The 15,601-nt window shown below is 55.0% G+C and overlaps 2 protein-coding genes across 2 annotated transcripts; one reads left to right on the top strand and one right to left on the bottom strand.

Moving 5' to 3' along the window:
• Positions 1 to 296: 296 nt before the first annotated feature.
• On the bottom strand, positions 297 to 3,341 carry LOC122392256 (ubiquitin carboxyl-terminal hydrolase 37-like). The gene is made up of 2 exons (XM_043386922.1): positions 3,300 to 3,341; positions 297 to 1,808 (listed from the first exon to the last, which is right to left on the bottom strand). The coding sequence occupies exons 1-2, from the start codon at positions 3,339 to 3,341 to the stop codon at positions 297 to 299; spliced, it is 1,554 nt and encodes a 517-aa protein (XP_043242857.1).
• A 3,015-nt stretch (positions 3,342 to 6,356) lies between these two features.
• LOC122392261 lies at positions 6,357 to 8,966 on the top strand. The gene is made up of 2 exons (XM_043386926.1): positions 6,357 to 6,435; positions 7,354 to 8,966. Exon 2 carries the CDS (start codon positions 7,354 to 7,356, stop codon positions 8,563 to 8,565), a length of 1,212 nt encoding a protein of 403 aa, XP_043242861.1. The 5' UTR covers positions 6,357 to 6,435; the 3' UTR covers positions 8,566 to 8,966.
• The last annotated feature ends 6,635 nt before the right edge of the window (positions 8,967 to 15,601 follow it).

The raw sequence follows: 15,601 nt of genomic DNA, 5'->3' as shown, positions 1-15,601 counted from the left end.
ATTTGGTGTGAACTCTATATGACGTTATGTTGTAATTGCCCGTTATATTGATAATTTCTCGTATATAATACCTTGATGGTATTGTAATTGCCCGTTTTGTATTGTAATTACAAATTGGTATTTTGGTATTGTAATTCCCCGATAATTTCAACAGGCCATTCGGAGAAGATACAAATAAAAAGGTGATACAGAATATTTCCGGTACATATCCACACACACGCACACACAAACCCATACACACATGCCCGCTCGGACACGGTCAGGAGGCGTTCAAGCGCCAATCCTCCGTGCGGCAGTTACAGTCCCCCACCCTCCATCCTGACTATCTGGCTGCAGAGCTCCTTGTGGAGGTAAAAGAAGGTATAACCGTCCCGTTGGTGACCTTCATTCAGGACGTACGCCTCGTCCACGCAGCTGACTCGCTGGTCGTCGTAATGGAACCACATGTCCCGTCCTACACTGTACACGTCAGACACATAGTGTCCCGAGTGCGCGGTGCAGCCGTAGTGGCTGATGACGCCCACCAGCCGATACGTAGAGTCGCCGACCAGGTCGACGGGACGGAGCGACTGATCTTCCTGGATGCAAAACTCGGAAAGGTGCACCTGTTCCACGGCGCCGGCCGGCTCTCTCTCCTGTGACCTCCTGATAACATGGAGCTCGCGACCCTTGTCCTCACGGGTCCGCCCCGGCTTCGAGTATGAGTTGGCGGCGTCCAACACCTGCAGCTCGGGTGGCGGCAATGGCGGCGACTCAGCAGCAGCAGTCGCCGATGGCGAAGGACGAGCCGGCGCCGTGGCTCCGGCCGACACTGGAGAGCCTGCAGTGGTGGGCGCTGTTGGGGCGGCGGTGGCGGCCGGTGGGCCTGAGGGAACCTCCGACTCCCTAGTACACAGGGAAGGATTTGTGCAGTTCCACTCGGGAGGCCGGGTGACGTCGTCCGCGACAAACTCGTTCAGCGAGAGGAACTTGGGGATGCTCACTTTGGTCCGGATCTTCTTCGCCTCATCCCCCAGAAAGACACACCGGTTCAGTTGGAGGATCAGTGTCCTGGGAAGCTGACTTATCTTGGTGGTGACGTAACACTCATCGTGGCAGCAGTGCTGACAGAGCAGGTGGCGCCGGTCGGGTCGCATGCTCAGCCGCAGCGCGTCCTGCAGCGTGGGCGCCTCGGTGCCCTGGTGGTGCGGTACGCTCCCAAACCAGCTGATGTTCTCTTGGCGCTTCAGAACTGTCTCATGACACTTTGTGCACCTGTAACTCTCGAGGGTCTGGTAATGGAAGTTGTCGCGGACCGGGTTGTCTGTCGATCGTCGAGCGTCGACTTCGTCTTTCATTGTGTCCAGCAGGCGCAACAGGAACTCGTTGGCGTCCTGCATCTCGGTGCCTCGAAACGCCGGATCGATGTCGGCGAAAACATCGCGCAGGTCATTCAGGTGGCTGAAGACTAATTTGCTGAGCGCCTTCTGGCGAAGATCCATCAGTTTGGCAACGCCACACAGCGTGCGGCACTGGCCGCTTTCGACCGGGCCCGAGATCAGGGACACCATCTCACTCTGGAACGGTTGGAGACCCAGCAGGGATTGCAGGGTGGCGTTTTGATAGCAGGTGTTCCCATAGTTGGGCAGGCCGATGTAGAGTGGGTCCTTGCTGTTCTTGTCCGAGTCGAGCGGCGGGATGACTGGATTCAGCTGTAGGTCGTGACTGGTCGTCTGTGCCTTGCTCTCTGACCCTGCTTGTCTCCTCTTCTTGCGCGCCTCAAGCTGGCACTGGCTGCGCTGTCGGACATCCTTGGCCACCTCCAAACGCTGAGGTGGGCGGGAAGGAAGCGAAGTGCTTGTCAGCAGGATGGAAGCTGCGTTGCCTCTGATGATGGCGATCGAACACCGCTGGAGAAGCCACTCCGTCTCCCGTCTCTCTCCCGTGACCGCGGACACCTGAGCTCCGATTTCTCGGAGAAGACTCTTTGTTGATGGGCCGCAGGAGCCACTTGTCTCAAAAGCGATTGGCTGAAAACGGAAGCGCCGACAGAGTTCTGGGTATTTTCTACGTTTTTCTTCTTCCGCTTCAGCGGCAGCTGCCCCTGCTTGGACCACCGCCGAGGCGAGGCGGGACTCAGCGTACGTGTTGACGCACGTAACATCCCAGACAAGGCACTGTCCCTGTGTGAAAGGGAAGATGGTCATTCCATCTGGGCGTTTGCCGTCACCTCGATTGATGCCGAGCGGTTCTAAGAGGGCGGGCACGCCGGCCGACTGCAGAGCTCTCCTGATGACCTCATTCAACGCTGTGTGTCGGGGAAGTCTTCCAGCGCTGAAGCGGCATGTGAGCGTGTGATGACCCTTGCAGTCTGCCACCGCGCCGCACTTGCAGACATGGCTGCTGTTCACGTCGGCCCCGACTCGTAGGGCTATGGCGATACGGACGGTGTTGTTATCTAGAAGGGTGCCGAGACTCGCAGACGGTAATGCTCGCATCCATGCGCCGCTCTCAGGTGTCGCTGCGCTGAGGAGTCGAGCGCGCTCAAACTGGTTGGCCGCAGCCAGCAGAGAATCTCTCTGCTTTTCTGCGAGGGGATAGTCCCACTTCTTCTGCTGGCGGCGAGCATCAGCGTCTGGAGTCATTTTGTCACCTGCCTTTGTCAGCCAGTCAGCCGTCGATTCATCCAGCTCCTTAGAAATAGCGGCAGTGAAGAGAGGAGGTAGAAGAGAAGACAGCAGTTGCTGACATCGGTGGAATGAAGCTATGAAGCTGGGCAGGGCGACGTGCCATTCGGTAATCACGTTTCCGAACGTAGCCCCACCCCAACCCCTACCTTGTCCCCGTGAGAGCCTAACCTTGCTGTCTCCTCGACAGCTGACCACTTGACTGAGGAGCCGACGGCGGCGTGGCCGGAGAGTACCGGCCGGCTACCTGACTGTCAGGCCGACGGTCTGCCTCTAGCCGCGCTGACGGACCCAGTCATGGCTTCGGGCTGTGGCGGTGACCGATGGGTGCTGCGACCCTGGTTGACTGGGTGGATGGAGGAGGAGTGCTGACGTGAAGCCGTCAGGGAACCAGTGATGCTGTCTGAGGCTCTGCTGCCGGGATTATCACGCTGGTTCATGGCTCAGAGTGTGCCGGCGTTCCAGATTAACCTGGTCTGTGTGCGATGGATATGGCGATAGCGGCGTACCCGGCCACTATCATGAAGATCATCTATCTGATCTTGCGGCTAACTGCGCTGGTCCCTCGACGGGTGGCGTGGTGGGGGCGCTGGCTCATAGCGGCGGCGCTGCTGATGTCGTCTGCGTCCCCACCTGGCCGCCTGGCTGGTGGCCTGTCTCTGTCTTCCGAGCCATGGTGGACTCTGGCGGAGATAGGTGATGCCTGCGACCTGGAGTACGGATGAGCTGACGACCATGGCGAAGGAGTCCTACCGTGAACACGGGGGAGAACGCGTGACGGAGCCGGGATCAGAGGTGCGGCTGCGGAGGTGACTTCTGCGCTTGTGCTGCCCTGCGGACCACTGGAGCTGTGTGTACTTGGTTGTTGGGTGCTCAGCTGACCATGGCAGCCGCCATGAGTGTCGTGGCCGTACCACAATGGAGTGGCTGATGGCAGTGCGGCCACTGGTTGGGTGGTGTAGTGCCGGTCTGCTCGGCGGCTGACATATTTGGCCTGTTGCTGATGAACTAATCGACCTGCTGATAGGTAAAGAGGGGATGCCGCTGACGAACTGAACGCTCTGCTGTGCGGTGAACTGGATGCGACGGGGGTACTGGTGGATGAATAATGGCCTTAACTCCGCGCTGAGTCGCTAAAAGGGGGAGGAGTGTTGCTGCCGTTGCGGCATTGGGTAATGCATTGTCCGATATTGTCATTGCTTCGACACTCTCTGCACCAGTATTACTGCTGGCGCCACCTATCAAGTTATGGACTGTGCCACATACCTTACGTATGTTACAGTGATTGACGACTGGGTATTTTCACCTCGTATGGCTTAGGATCTGCATGTATGATAACACGGTGGGTCTTTAACCCGCGCCCGGCTGGGGGTCCTGGATTTCCACGCCCTGCTGGGGGGGTGTTTGAACACCCCCCTTCTAACTCGGCTCCTGGGCCACGTAGCGATACGCGGAAGGCGGCGTTCTAAAGAGCGTCAAAAATAATGACGAAATCACTTCGGTCAATTTTTGGTCAGGTCAAAGGTCAGGTCACCAGAGGTCATTGAAGGCAAAATTTCGCCGATTTCCAGGTCGAATGTCGAAAATTTCCAAGAAGCCAACGCATAACTAGGGAACCAATAGAGCTACAGCGCCGCGGAAAAGCGCATTCGATAGCCCTATTAACGCCCTTTCTGAATAATTCTCTCAGATTTGACCTAACGTCAACGGTTTTGCCTGCAGGGGGCAAAAACTGCAAAAATAGCCGATTTTTTTCGGAAACAGTTTTTCTGCAATAACTTCCCAGTAAACATGCCGACGTCGGCCCGACGTCGGCCGACGTCGGGGTGACGTCGGCAACTCGGCATCGGCATGCCGACGTCGGCCCGACGTCGGTCCAACCTCGGCACGACATCGGCTGGACGTCGGATATGCCCGCATGTTCCGACGTCCAGCCGAGGACCAGCCGACGTCGGGCCGACGTCGGACCGAGATCAATTGCTGAGGTCCAGCCGACGTCGGACCGACGTCGGGGCGACGTCGGACCGACATCGTCCGCTGTTTTGACCGTTAAAATGATATAAAATACATGTTTCGTGTTTCATAAAGAGCTTCTGTATTCAAAATATCCTCAGGAAACTCAAATTTTCCTCCACGCCGCAACCCCCTGATCCGGACTGGACGGGAAACTTTATCCCATTTGGGATTGCCCGTAAGCCGAGCTCGCCCGTAGCCGGGTGCGGTAAGTGATTGGGGGCTGCTCGGCCTATCCTTTGGTCAGGCTCAGCCCCGTCAACTCACCAGGGCCGGGCCCAGTTCATATAGAAAGGCCAGTCGGCAAGTGTCACTTTGCCAAAGTGCCACTTATCAAAGGGACACTTTGGGAAACGTTGGTGCAGGTGTGTAAGAGTGGCTATATGAATCCATTGTGGGGTCGCTCTTTCCAATAAGTGTCACGTAACAGCAATGGGACCAGGGACTCTATATGAACTGGACCCAGGGTGCTCGCCAAGAAGACCAATGTCTCCATCCTATCATCCTTCCGGCTCTGAAATGGTCTTGTCAGACCGAAAGGGCATAGCCCAACAAAACAAACTAAATTCGCCGTCTGGCTGCGTGGTGTAGTGGTTAGCGCACTAACCTCGCGTTCAATTGACACGGGGTTCGAATCCCATCGCCGGATGATGCTTTTGACGTGTTACTGTTGTCCCAGTAAACATGCCGACGTCGGCGACTGGGGGGCTCGAATCCCGCCGCCGGTTGATATTTTTGGCGCGTTGTCCCATTAAACATGCCGACGTCGGCCCCGTCGGTCCAACGACAAACGATCTCATCAACCTCGGCAAACGACCTCGGCCCGACGTCGGCTCGACGTCGGCTGGACTTCGGCTGTGCGTCGGAACATGCGGGCATATCCGACGTCCAGCCGATGTCGGGCGGAGGTTGAACCGACGTTGGGCCGACGTCGGGCCGAGCCTCGGCCCGACGTCGGGCCGACGTCGGCATGTTTACTGGGTTTTGACCCAAGCCTTGTACGAGCTTACTTTTACCGGCATCGTGTTCCTCTCGTCAAGACGCATCAAATGAACTATAACTTGACCTTGAAAGGTCAACTTGAAAATTTGACCTCAGGTCAAGGTCATGACCTGACCGGAAAGGGTCATGTTGCATATCAGTCGATCCGTATCGTCGAGCTGAACACATCTAAGGTGTTTTCATCGCTCTAGCATGCCTCTATCAAAAGTTATTTGCGAAAAACTGTTAGATACCATTCGTGACCTAAGATGACCTCAGGGCATAAACAGGGGTCACGGAGACCATTTTCATGTTCAGTGTGTCTAAACCACTTGTAATTCAGTGTTTGGGAGTGTTTATAATGTCTTTCGTCCAAAAGAGACGCATTTCAATTTTCTCCCATTGACTTATAATGGGGAGGTCGCAAAATTGACCTGACCTTCAGTCATCGATATCAAAATTCTGAGACATACATTTTGTACATGTGTTACGGGCGGCTGTGACCGCCCGTTGTGGCATGCCTGGCGCCGCCCGTGGCGCCTCCCCGGCTGGCCGCGCCCGGCGCCGCCCCTGCCGCGTGGCCCTCGGGCGGGGTCGAGGGCTGGCGCTGGCTGGGCGGTCGGCGGCCCGGGAGAGGCAGGGAGACCGTGGTTACGAGCGGTTGGCTCTGTGGTTCTTGTTTGGGCCTCTGCCGATAATACAGTAAAGCATCGAGTCTGAGTGTGTTCAGCTCCCGCAACATTTGGCGCGGTCGGTAGGACCGGCGACGGCAACGGTGAGTCTGTTGTGTTATTATCGTTTGGCATGATTGTGTTTAGACTGTAGCCGATTAACTAATGGCCGGAGCCGAGCGGTCTGCTCGGATCAGTGGTGGATGAGGGGACGGTAGGGTTACCGCAGGCATTTTTCGGGGCGGTTAGCCTTGATTATTTATTATTATTATTTAGAGACTGAGTAGTATCGCAGGCGGTTAGCCTGTGAGACAGCGTCGTGCTTTTTTGATAGGGTAAACGGCTATTGCCTCTGTTGGATGGTGTCGCACTCGACTATGCGCGGCCCCTGTATGAGACAGGTAAAAGTTTTTGAAACATAAAGGAGGAAACACTGATACGGAACGAACATCGAGTGGGTCGGTAGCATTAGCCTAGCGTGACGCCGAAACTGAGCGCGCGATGCTCCAGGACACAGTAAGTCAGCTTCAACAGGAGGTTGGGCAGCTGCAGTCGTCCTTGGAGGCACTCACTGTTGCTCGTTTCAGCCCTGATACGTCCAAAACTAGCGGGTGTTACGGGTGTGGTGCTCCTGACCATTTTCGGCGGGACTGCCCAGTGGGGCGTCTTGGTCAGCTGAGGTCCGGGACACCGGGGTCACAAAGTTGAGGTGTCCCTCGTGAGGAGGGGAGGCCGCAGTCGAGGTGGGTGCCCGTTAGTCGCTTCCAGCGCTGACCCACCTCGACCGATGTGTCTTCTCGATCCGGTTTTGCGGCAGAACAGGAGCGTGACCGGTCTATTATGTGACTAGGTCAGGATGTGTGTCAAAGGTTTCAGGCGGGAAATCAAATTTGGTCCCTCCTGATCGAAACCGAAAGTAGTGGAAGACCCTGTTACATCAAGTAGGGTGGGTGGGCAGATATTGACTTGTGCTGCTAAGAAGTGCTCGTGAACCAAAAGGTGATTGTATTTTTAAGTTTCAGATGGACCCTACGCGGCTGGAGCTAGACAGCCTCTGGACGGCTGTTGCCGAGGAAAGGGCCGAGCGCGAGCGACTGGAGGAACAGCTTCAGGGTCTCCTCAGAGGGCTCTCGGGAGGTGGTATGCCTTCCGCGGACGCCGGGCTGCCGCTGATCGTGCAGCAGGACGCGGAGCTGACTGAGGTGGTGACGGAGATGCCGTCCTCCGCACTGTGGTCGTCGCCGGCGCCGTCGGACTCGGACCTGGTGGAGGTGGTGGTGGAGGTCCCACCCGCGGATGGTGATGCCGCGGGTGAAGCCATGTGGGGGACGCAGCCAGATGGAGAATCGTTCCCGTCTCCTGACAGGAGACGCCCGGGAGACGGCGAGGAGGGCGGCGGACGACCACCCGTATCTCCGACCGCCGCCATCCTGGCGGAGGTTTCAGTCGCGGTCGACGGTGCCGACATATTGGGCGAAATTCTGGGCGAGCCGGTATCTCCGGCCGCCGCCATCCTGGCGGGGGCTTCAGTCGGGGTCGACGGTGCCGACATATTGGGCGAGATTCTGGGCGACCCGATCGACACGGACTTTGGCTTGGGGGACATCGCTGAGGGGTCCGGCGGTTCGCCGGAGGCTGGTCCGCCGGGGTCCGCCGTGCTCTTAATAGGAGATTCTATGCTGAGCAGGGCGGACTTCCGGTGTGACCCCCCTCGGCGCCTGTCCGTGTGCGCGGTCCCCGGGCTGACTCTGAGCCGCTGGCTGCGGTCGAGCGCGACCGAAGTAAGGGCGTGGGTCTGTGGGAAAGGGGAGCTGACGGACCTCCAAGTCATCTTATGGCTGGGCGGTAATGACGTTTACCCAAGGGGGGCCGCCTTCGACCCGGTCACGGTGGTGGCGACGCTGGGGCGGCTGAAGGAGACCATCATCGACACCCGTAGCCTTGGTTGCGCCGTGACCATCCTCGGCGTGACGCCGCGGCCGGCCCGCGACGGTGGCAGAGTGTGGGAGTCCACCCCGGCCTTCTGGCTCGAACGGGCGCTGTGCGAACTGTGCCGCGAGACCGACTCCACTTTCGTCGCGCTCGGCCGACGCCTCTGCCGGCGGGAGGGGAGGAAACGGCGCTTTAAGATGGACGGCAGGTTCTTCTCGGCTGACGGGGTCCACCTCAGCGCCGCCGGCTACCGGCGACTGATGGACTACCTGCCGGGGTGGCTCGGGCGCGGCCGACGCTAGGCGGCATGTGTGAGGGCGCTCGGGACGGTGTGTATGAATGTATGATTCGAAGTTGTCGTTTTTGTTGTTGTTGTGTTTTGTTGAGGCTGTTTTTGGTGTGGTTGTCATGCGGGGGGTCACTCGTGCTCGTGGGATGACTCGTGCTCATGTGGGGGAGGGGTGTTACGGGCGGCTGTGGCCGCCCGTTGTGGCACGCCTGGCGCCGCCCGTGGCGCCTCCCCGGCTGGCCGCGCCCGGCGCCGCCCCTGCCGCGTGGCCCTGGGGCGGGGTCGGCGGCTAGCCCTGGCTGGGCGGGCGGCGGCCCGGGAGACGGGATCGGAGGGACGTGTGGAGCGGTACGCGCTTGTGCTCCCTAAACTGCAAATAGAGTGACGTTCGGATCCGGTGTGTTCAGCTCCCGCAACATTCAGCTAAAGGCACAGAAATGTCGATTCGCACGCAAGGAGGTGACTTTCCTTGGACATCTCGTCTCCGAGGAAGGGATACTTCCAGATCCGCATAACGTGGACAAGGTCCTGGCCTGGCCGCAGCCGTCATCTGAGGAGGAGATGAAAAGCTTCTTAGGCCTGTGCGGGTACTACGCGCGGTTTATTCAGGGGTATGCCGCGATTACAAAGCCACTTAGGGACGCCGCAGTAGAGGAGGGACGAATCAGGTGGTCCGAACCGATGCGCATTGCATTCGAGCTGTTGAAGTCCACTCTGTCCTCGCCTCCCGTACTGGCTTTGCCAACAGGTGAAGGGACGTTCGTCCTGTATACAGACGCATGCAACTCTGCCGTGGGTGTGGTGCTGGCTGAACGCATTGGAGATGAGGAAAAGGTGATCGCCTATGAGAGTAAGGCACTCACAAAGCAGCAGACGAGATGGCCGACTTACGATAAGGAACTCTGGGCGATCGTTCATGGCATCAGACATTTCCGTCAGTACACTGTTGGTGCCAGATTTGAAGTGGTGACCGACCACAAGCCGCTGGCAAACATACCGACATCGATCGCAGCAGAGCGAGACGGCACAGGACGTCGTGGTCGATGGGCGATCGAGCTGAGTTCTTTCGACTTCAATGTTCGGATCCGCAGCGGTCTGGCCCACGGGAACGCTGATGCGCTGTCTCGCAGACCACCAGATATGGCGTCTGCGGTCCGATCTGGTCAAGCCCAAGGCCAGGGGTGGTGTCCCGGTCGCTCTGTCTCAGAGAGAGGAGATAGAACGGAGACGGTGGGGTCAGTAGCGGGCGGCTCGCCCGCGCCGACGGAAGGCGGTTCGCCTGAGTCGGTTGTGACTCTTGTAGCTCCAACTGCTGTATTCTCAAGGCTTACGCAGGAACCGGCTGCTGTATCAGTCGCTGTGTCACGATCAGTCCAAGAACGGACCCTCCCTCCAATCGCCCAGGCGCAAGCCAGTGACGCGACGCTGTCGGCTCTCCGAAGAGCACACGAGAGGAAGGAGAAGCCAAGGCCTGCAGCGTTCGCTGGGTGGGGAGTGCTGCGAAAACACTGGAGCAAGGTGCGCGTCATGAATGGAGTAATCGGCATTGCCTCGGGTCGACAGTTCCAGGCGGCGGTGCCTCAAACTGAACGGGCCGAGATCATCCGACTGGCGCATGATGATCCATCGAGCGGGCACATGGGTCGCAGACGGACCATCGCCCGGGTGAAGGCTCGATTCGTCTGGCCGGGGATGAATGAGGACATCCGGAGCTTCTGTGCCTCGTGCACGCCGTGTCAGCGGCGGTACAGACCGGCACCCAAAAGACGAGCACCGATGGTTACCGAGGTTACCTCACGACCCTTCCAGAGAATAGCCATGGACATCACGGAGATGCCTGTGTCGAGAAGAGGCAACCGATATGTGCTCGTGATCATGGATTACTTCTCAAAGTTCGTACGAATCTTCCCGATGCCGAATCAGAAGACAGAAACGGTGATGGAGGCACTCCTTCACTGGGTTCAGGAGCTTGGTGTTCCCGAGAGGCTTCACACAGATCAGGGCGCTCAATTCGAATCTCTGATGATGCGTGAGCTGTATCAGAGGCTCGGCATCCACAAGACTAGAACAACGCCTTATCATCCTGAGAGCGACGGGATGGTGGAGCGCTTCATGAGGACCCTGAAAGACATGGTGTCGAAATACATCGACAGCCAGGGCCTTGACTGGGACGAAAGTACCAGATCATACGCCATGGCCTACAATTCTTCCCTCCACGAAACCACCGGTCACACACCTTTCTACATGATCCATGGCTTTGAGCCTCGGTTGCCTTTGGATGTAATGTACGGAACCGATGAAGTCGCAATACCAGCTGAAACCTTCCTGAACAAACGGCTGAAGAACATGAAGCGGGTCTTCGCACAGGTGAGGAGAGCCTCCTCCCAATCAGCTGCTCGAATGGCGGTTCGCCATGACAGCAAACTCAATTTTACCGCGTACCCAACGGGCTTGAAGGTGTGGGTACGAGACCACACTGCCGCTGTGGGAGGAAAACCGAAGCTGGGTCTGCCGTTTAAAGGACCGGTGACCATCGTCGAGAGAAGAGGCACACCGGGGGAGGAAGTTACCTACCGGATACAGGACGTCCGCGGCAAGACACGCGTCGTGCACCACAACGACCTCAAGGAGTTCATCCCTCGTCGGACCGACTTGCGGCCAGTTCAGGATCCGAGTGGTCCAAATGGACGTGGTGAGGCCGTGGGGGTGGATCCCGTGAGCGACTGTGGTAACGAGCATGGCGTTCTGCTCGAGGTGCCGCTAATGCACTTACTCGGGAGAGCTGGCCCATCTGGTGATGTGGGCGTCGCTCAGAGGGGAATGTTGCCGCCAATGTCATACGTGACCAGATCAGGCCGAGTGTCGCGACCACCTGAAAGGTTCCAGGCGGGACTATGAGTGTGGTGGAGGTGGTGAAGGCTGTGAGTGTGTATATAGTTGTAATGTAAATGGCGTGTCGTAAGTGTCGCATTGTTCAATGTATGATTGTTTCCGTGAGGGGGGAGGGGTGTTACGGGCGGCTGTGACCGCCCGTTGTGGCATGCCTGGCGCCGCCCGTGGCGCCTCCCCGGCTGGCCGCGCCCGGCGCCGCCCCTGCCGCGTGGCCCTCGGGCGGGGTCGAGGGCTGGCGCTGGCTGGGCGGTCGGCGGCCCGGGAGAGGCAGGGAGACCGTGGTTACGAGCGGTTGGCTCTGTGGTTCTTGTTTGGGCCTCTGCCGATAATACAGTAAAGCATCGAGTCTGAGTGTGTTCAGCTCCCGCAACACATGCTATTGCTCTTAGCAATCGCTGAAAGTTTCAAAGCGATCGGTCACTCGGTGTAGCTATGACAGACATTGAAACTTTTTATGAGGTGAGGTCACTTCAAGTGACCTGGTGACCTGACCTTGAATGACCTTGGTCTGAAGTTTTCACAACATGTGTAGAATTGATGTATGATAAGGTGTGAGCCGTTTGTGCGATATTCGCGAAAAACCACAAGGGGGGTGTTCAAACACCCCCCCCCCCCAGCAGGGCGCGGGTTAAACAATGACACTACCGATTCCTTCCATATCATTAACCCGGCCGGGCCCGGGGGTAATCCCAACCACCGCAGCCCGGGGGGGGCGTTTTTCGCCCCCCTGTCTAACTCCGTAAATAAGGGAGCTACGGAAACAAAAGCGATACCAAACGAAAGGTCCTTGCGACTTGCGAGACGATTCTAAAGCACCTAAAATTTTTGACCTCAGGTCAATTTTCAAGGTCAGAGGTCAAGGTCAAATGCAAAAACCGGCACATGTGTAGTGATTTCAAAGTAAGCCTTCTAGAGGACGGCAGGCTGCATCAAACCGGTAAAATTGGGCGTCAAACGAAAGAAGAGAATTTGAGAATTCCGAAACTGTGCTCAAAATCAAAGGTCAAGGTCAAGGTCACGCTCAAAATTGACCTCAAACTTGGCACTTTTTCGCACATCTTGCGTGCTAACTTCCAAGATGTTTTGAAATGTTTTGAGGCTTATCAGTTCCCTATTTGTGGTTCATCTTACGATACAAGGCTGCTCAAAGGTCAAGGTCACAGAAGAGTATCCCTGCTAGAGGCTATTTCACTAATTCAAGTACTTTATAATAAATAAGACAATTTTGCCATCTGGAAGCTCTAAATGAAGGCTAAGAGGAAAATAGATGCCAGATTCGTGATCAGCGGATACAAATCCATCATAAACGACCTTTCATGTGTCAAGGTCAACCAGAGGTCATTCGAGGTCACATGAGGTCAACATAAAATTTGACCTTTTCCGAACAAAATATATATATCATTCGACGCGGCTTGACAAGGCGAATGCGATGGTACCACTACCGTAGCTCTAGGACCATTTTTGTCGAAGTTTTTTTTTGCGAAAAACTAAAACCACATTTCGGGGTCGTTGACCTGACCTTTGACCTCAGGTCACCGAAAGTATTTTTCTATTTTTCTCTAGGTCAAACGCTACACAACCGTGCTCGTAATTTGTCTTTATCTCTAAAACTCTATTTTTAGTAGCTATTTGAAGTTTGCGTCTGTGACGCCGAGGTTTGCCGTGCAGGGGTCTAGAAAAATGGACCTTGTGACGTCATCAAGGGGGCTAGGTCCAAATTTTTTACTTCAGAAGATGTCAAATTGATGGGAGAAAAGGTACTGAAAGTTTCGCTTTCCTATCCCTAAGCGTTCGGGAGCTATCGCAAATATTCGCCAGGGGGGGGGGGCGAAAAACGCCCCCCCCCCCGGGGCCGCGAGGGTTTAACGAATAACATGGACTCGCTACTAACACGACTAACTGTTCTATATCCTTTTACTCTAACCTATCGGTAGTGTCACATTGTTCGTTATCAATACGGGCAAATTATGTTTATTTTGACCTAGTTGCGATTAGCTCATTTATTGTTATCTGCACTAAATGCATTGAAAGGAATGGATTAATGATAATAAACTACCGGTTGAACCCCGGACAAGGGAAAGGTCATCCGAGGTCATTTGAGGCTACAAACAGTTTTTTGCCAATAACTCGCGATTGGAAAGAGATGGAACGCTGGAGATGGTCTCATTGTGTTTGTCTTGTTGAGACGCATCGACTGATATGCAACATGACCTTTTCCGGTCAGGTCATGACCTTGACCTGAGGTCAAATTTTGAAGTTGACCTTTCAAGGTCAGATTATAGTTCATCCAACGCGTCTCGGCGAGAGGAAGACGATTCTGGCAATATAAATGTCCTAGCTTTTTTGAGTCAAAAGTTATTGTCGAAAAACACTTTTCGTAAAAACAGCTATTTTTGGAGTTTTTGCCCTCTGGAGGCTAAACCGTTGATCTGCGGTCATTTTTGATGATGACCTTATCAAAAGAAGAGTTCAAAAGCTATCGATTGCTTTTCCCAGCATTTTTCTAGCTATCATAGTTCCTGAAATATTGGCATGTTTTCTGAAAAATATAATGACAATTCGCAAATTTTGACCTTTGATGACCTATGGTGACCCCAATATTGCTCTAGGATGAAAAATGACAAAAAAATACATTCAAAAGTACGCATCGAGAGCTATCGACTGCTTTTTACCGCGTCTTTTTATCCCTCTTAGTTTTTGAGTTAGAGGTTGGTGGTAACATATGCCCCCCCCCCCCCCCCACTAGGGCGAAGTTGGCGGAGACTGGGGCTTTTCCCAGCCACTGGGGCGCGGGTTAAAAGTGTGCAGTAGTGCTTGCTTATCATTATCCGACCATCATCAAGACAGTCGGTAATGACTATCCTACGCCAGATCCAGAACACTGATAGCATTGACCTTCCATATCGGCTTCTGCATCTTCGCCTTTTAACCCTCGCCGGCACAGGCCATTTTGCGTCCTTTGACGGCACAAGGGGGGGGGGTTGGTACGACCCCCCTTTCGCGTTTGGCCTCTGATCGAGCGAGAATTTCGCGGAAAAAACGAGCGTGTTGCCCGTCACGAGACGAAGCCGATGATACCCAATTTTAACCCGCGCCCCACTGGGGGGGGCTATTTATAGCCCCCTCCTGTTTTTCCGCAATAACTTCCGAACCGCTTGACGGATTGACGCCAAACTTTTAGTATCTTTGGCTGCATCAATTTGACACCTTGTGTCAAAATTTGAACTTCGTAGCTACAATAGGTCGGCCAGAAATGACGTCAGAGTGACGTCATGTTCGTCCGATTTCGACGCAAAACATTGAACCACGGCAATCGCGGCAAGGCGAATGCGATGGTACCACTACCGTAGCTCTAGGACCATTTTTGTCGAAGGTTTTTTTTTGCGAAAAACTAAAACCACATTTCGGGGTCGTTGACCTGACCTTTGACCTCAGGTCACCGAAAGTATTTTTCTATTTTTCTCTAGGTCAAACGCTACACAACCGTGCTCGTAATTTGTCTTTATCTCTAAAACTCTATTTTTAGTAGCTATTTGAAGTTTGCGTCTGTGACGCCGAGGTTTGCCGTGCAGGGGTCTAGAAAAATGGACCTTGTGACGTCATCAAGGGGGCTAGGTCCAAATTTTTTACTTCAGAAGATGTCAAATTGATGGGAGAAAAGGTACTGAAAGTTTCGCTTTCCTATCCCTAAGCGTTCGGGAGCTATCGCAAATATTCGCCAGGGGGGGGGGGGCGAAAAACGCCCCCCCCCCCGGGGCCGCGAGGGTTTAACGAATAACATGGACTCGCTACTAACACGACTAACTGTTCTATATCCTTTTACTCTAACCTATCGGTAGTGTCACATTGTTCGTTATCAATACGGGCGAATTATGTTTATTTTGACCTAGTTGCGATTAGCTCATTTATTGTTATCTGCACTAAATGCATTGAAAGGAATAAATTAATGATAATAAACTACCGGTTGAACCCCGGACAAGGGAAAGGTCATCCGAGGTCATTTGAGGCTACAAACAGTTTTTTGCCAATAACTCGCGATTGGAAAGAGATGGAACGCTGGAGATGGTCTCATTGTGTTTGTCTTGTTGAGACGCATCGACTGATATGCAACATGACCTTTTCCGGTCAGGTCATGACCTTGACCTGAGGTCAAATTT

Source organism: Amphibalanus amphitrite, unplaced genomic scaffold (assembly GCF_019059575.1).
Source record: "Amphibalanus amphitrite isolate SeventyFive unplaced genomic scaffold, NRLGWU_Aamphi_draft 000477F_arrow, whole genome shotgun sequence".
Taxonomy (NCBI): Eukaryota; Metazoa; Arthropoda; class Thecostraca; order Balanomorpha; family Balanidae; genus Amphibalanus; species Amphibalanus amphitrite.
This window is presented reverse-complemented; position numbering and strand designations above follow the sequence as displayed.

Coding starts and splice junctions, on each gene's coding strand:
- LOC122392256 (XM_043386922.1), bottom strand. CDS start 3,341: ATGGCTCGGAAGACAGAGACAGGCCACCAGCCAGGCGGCCAG. Junction 1,809..3,299: donor GCCACCAGCCAGGCGGCCAG/GTGGGGACGCAG, acceptor CGCCCACCTCAG/CGTTTGGAGGTGGCCAAGGA.
- LOC122392261 (XM_043386926.1), top strand. CDS start 7,354: ATGGACCCTACGCGGCTGGAGCTAGACAGCCTCTGGACGGCTGTTGCC.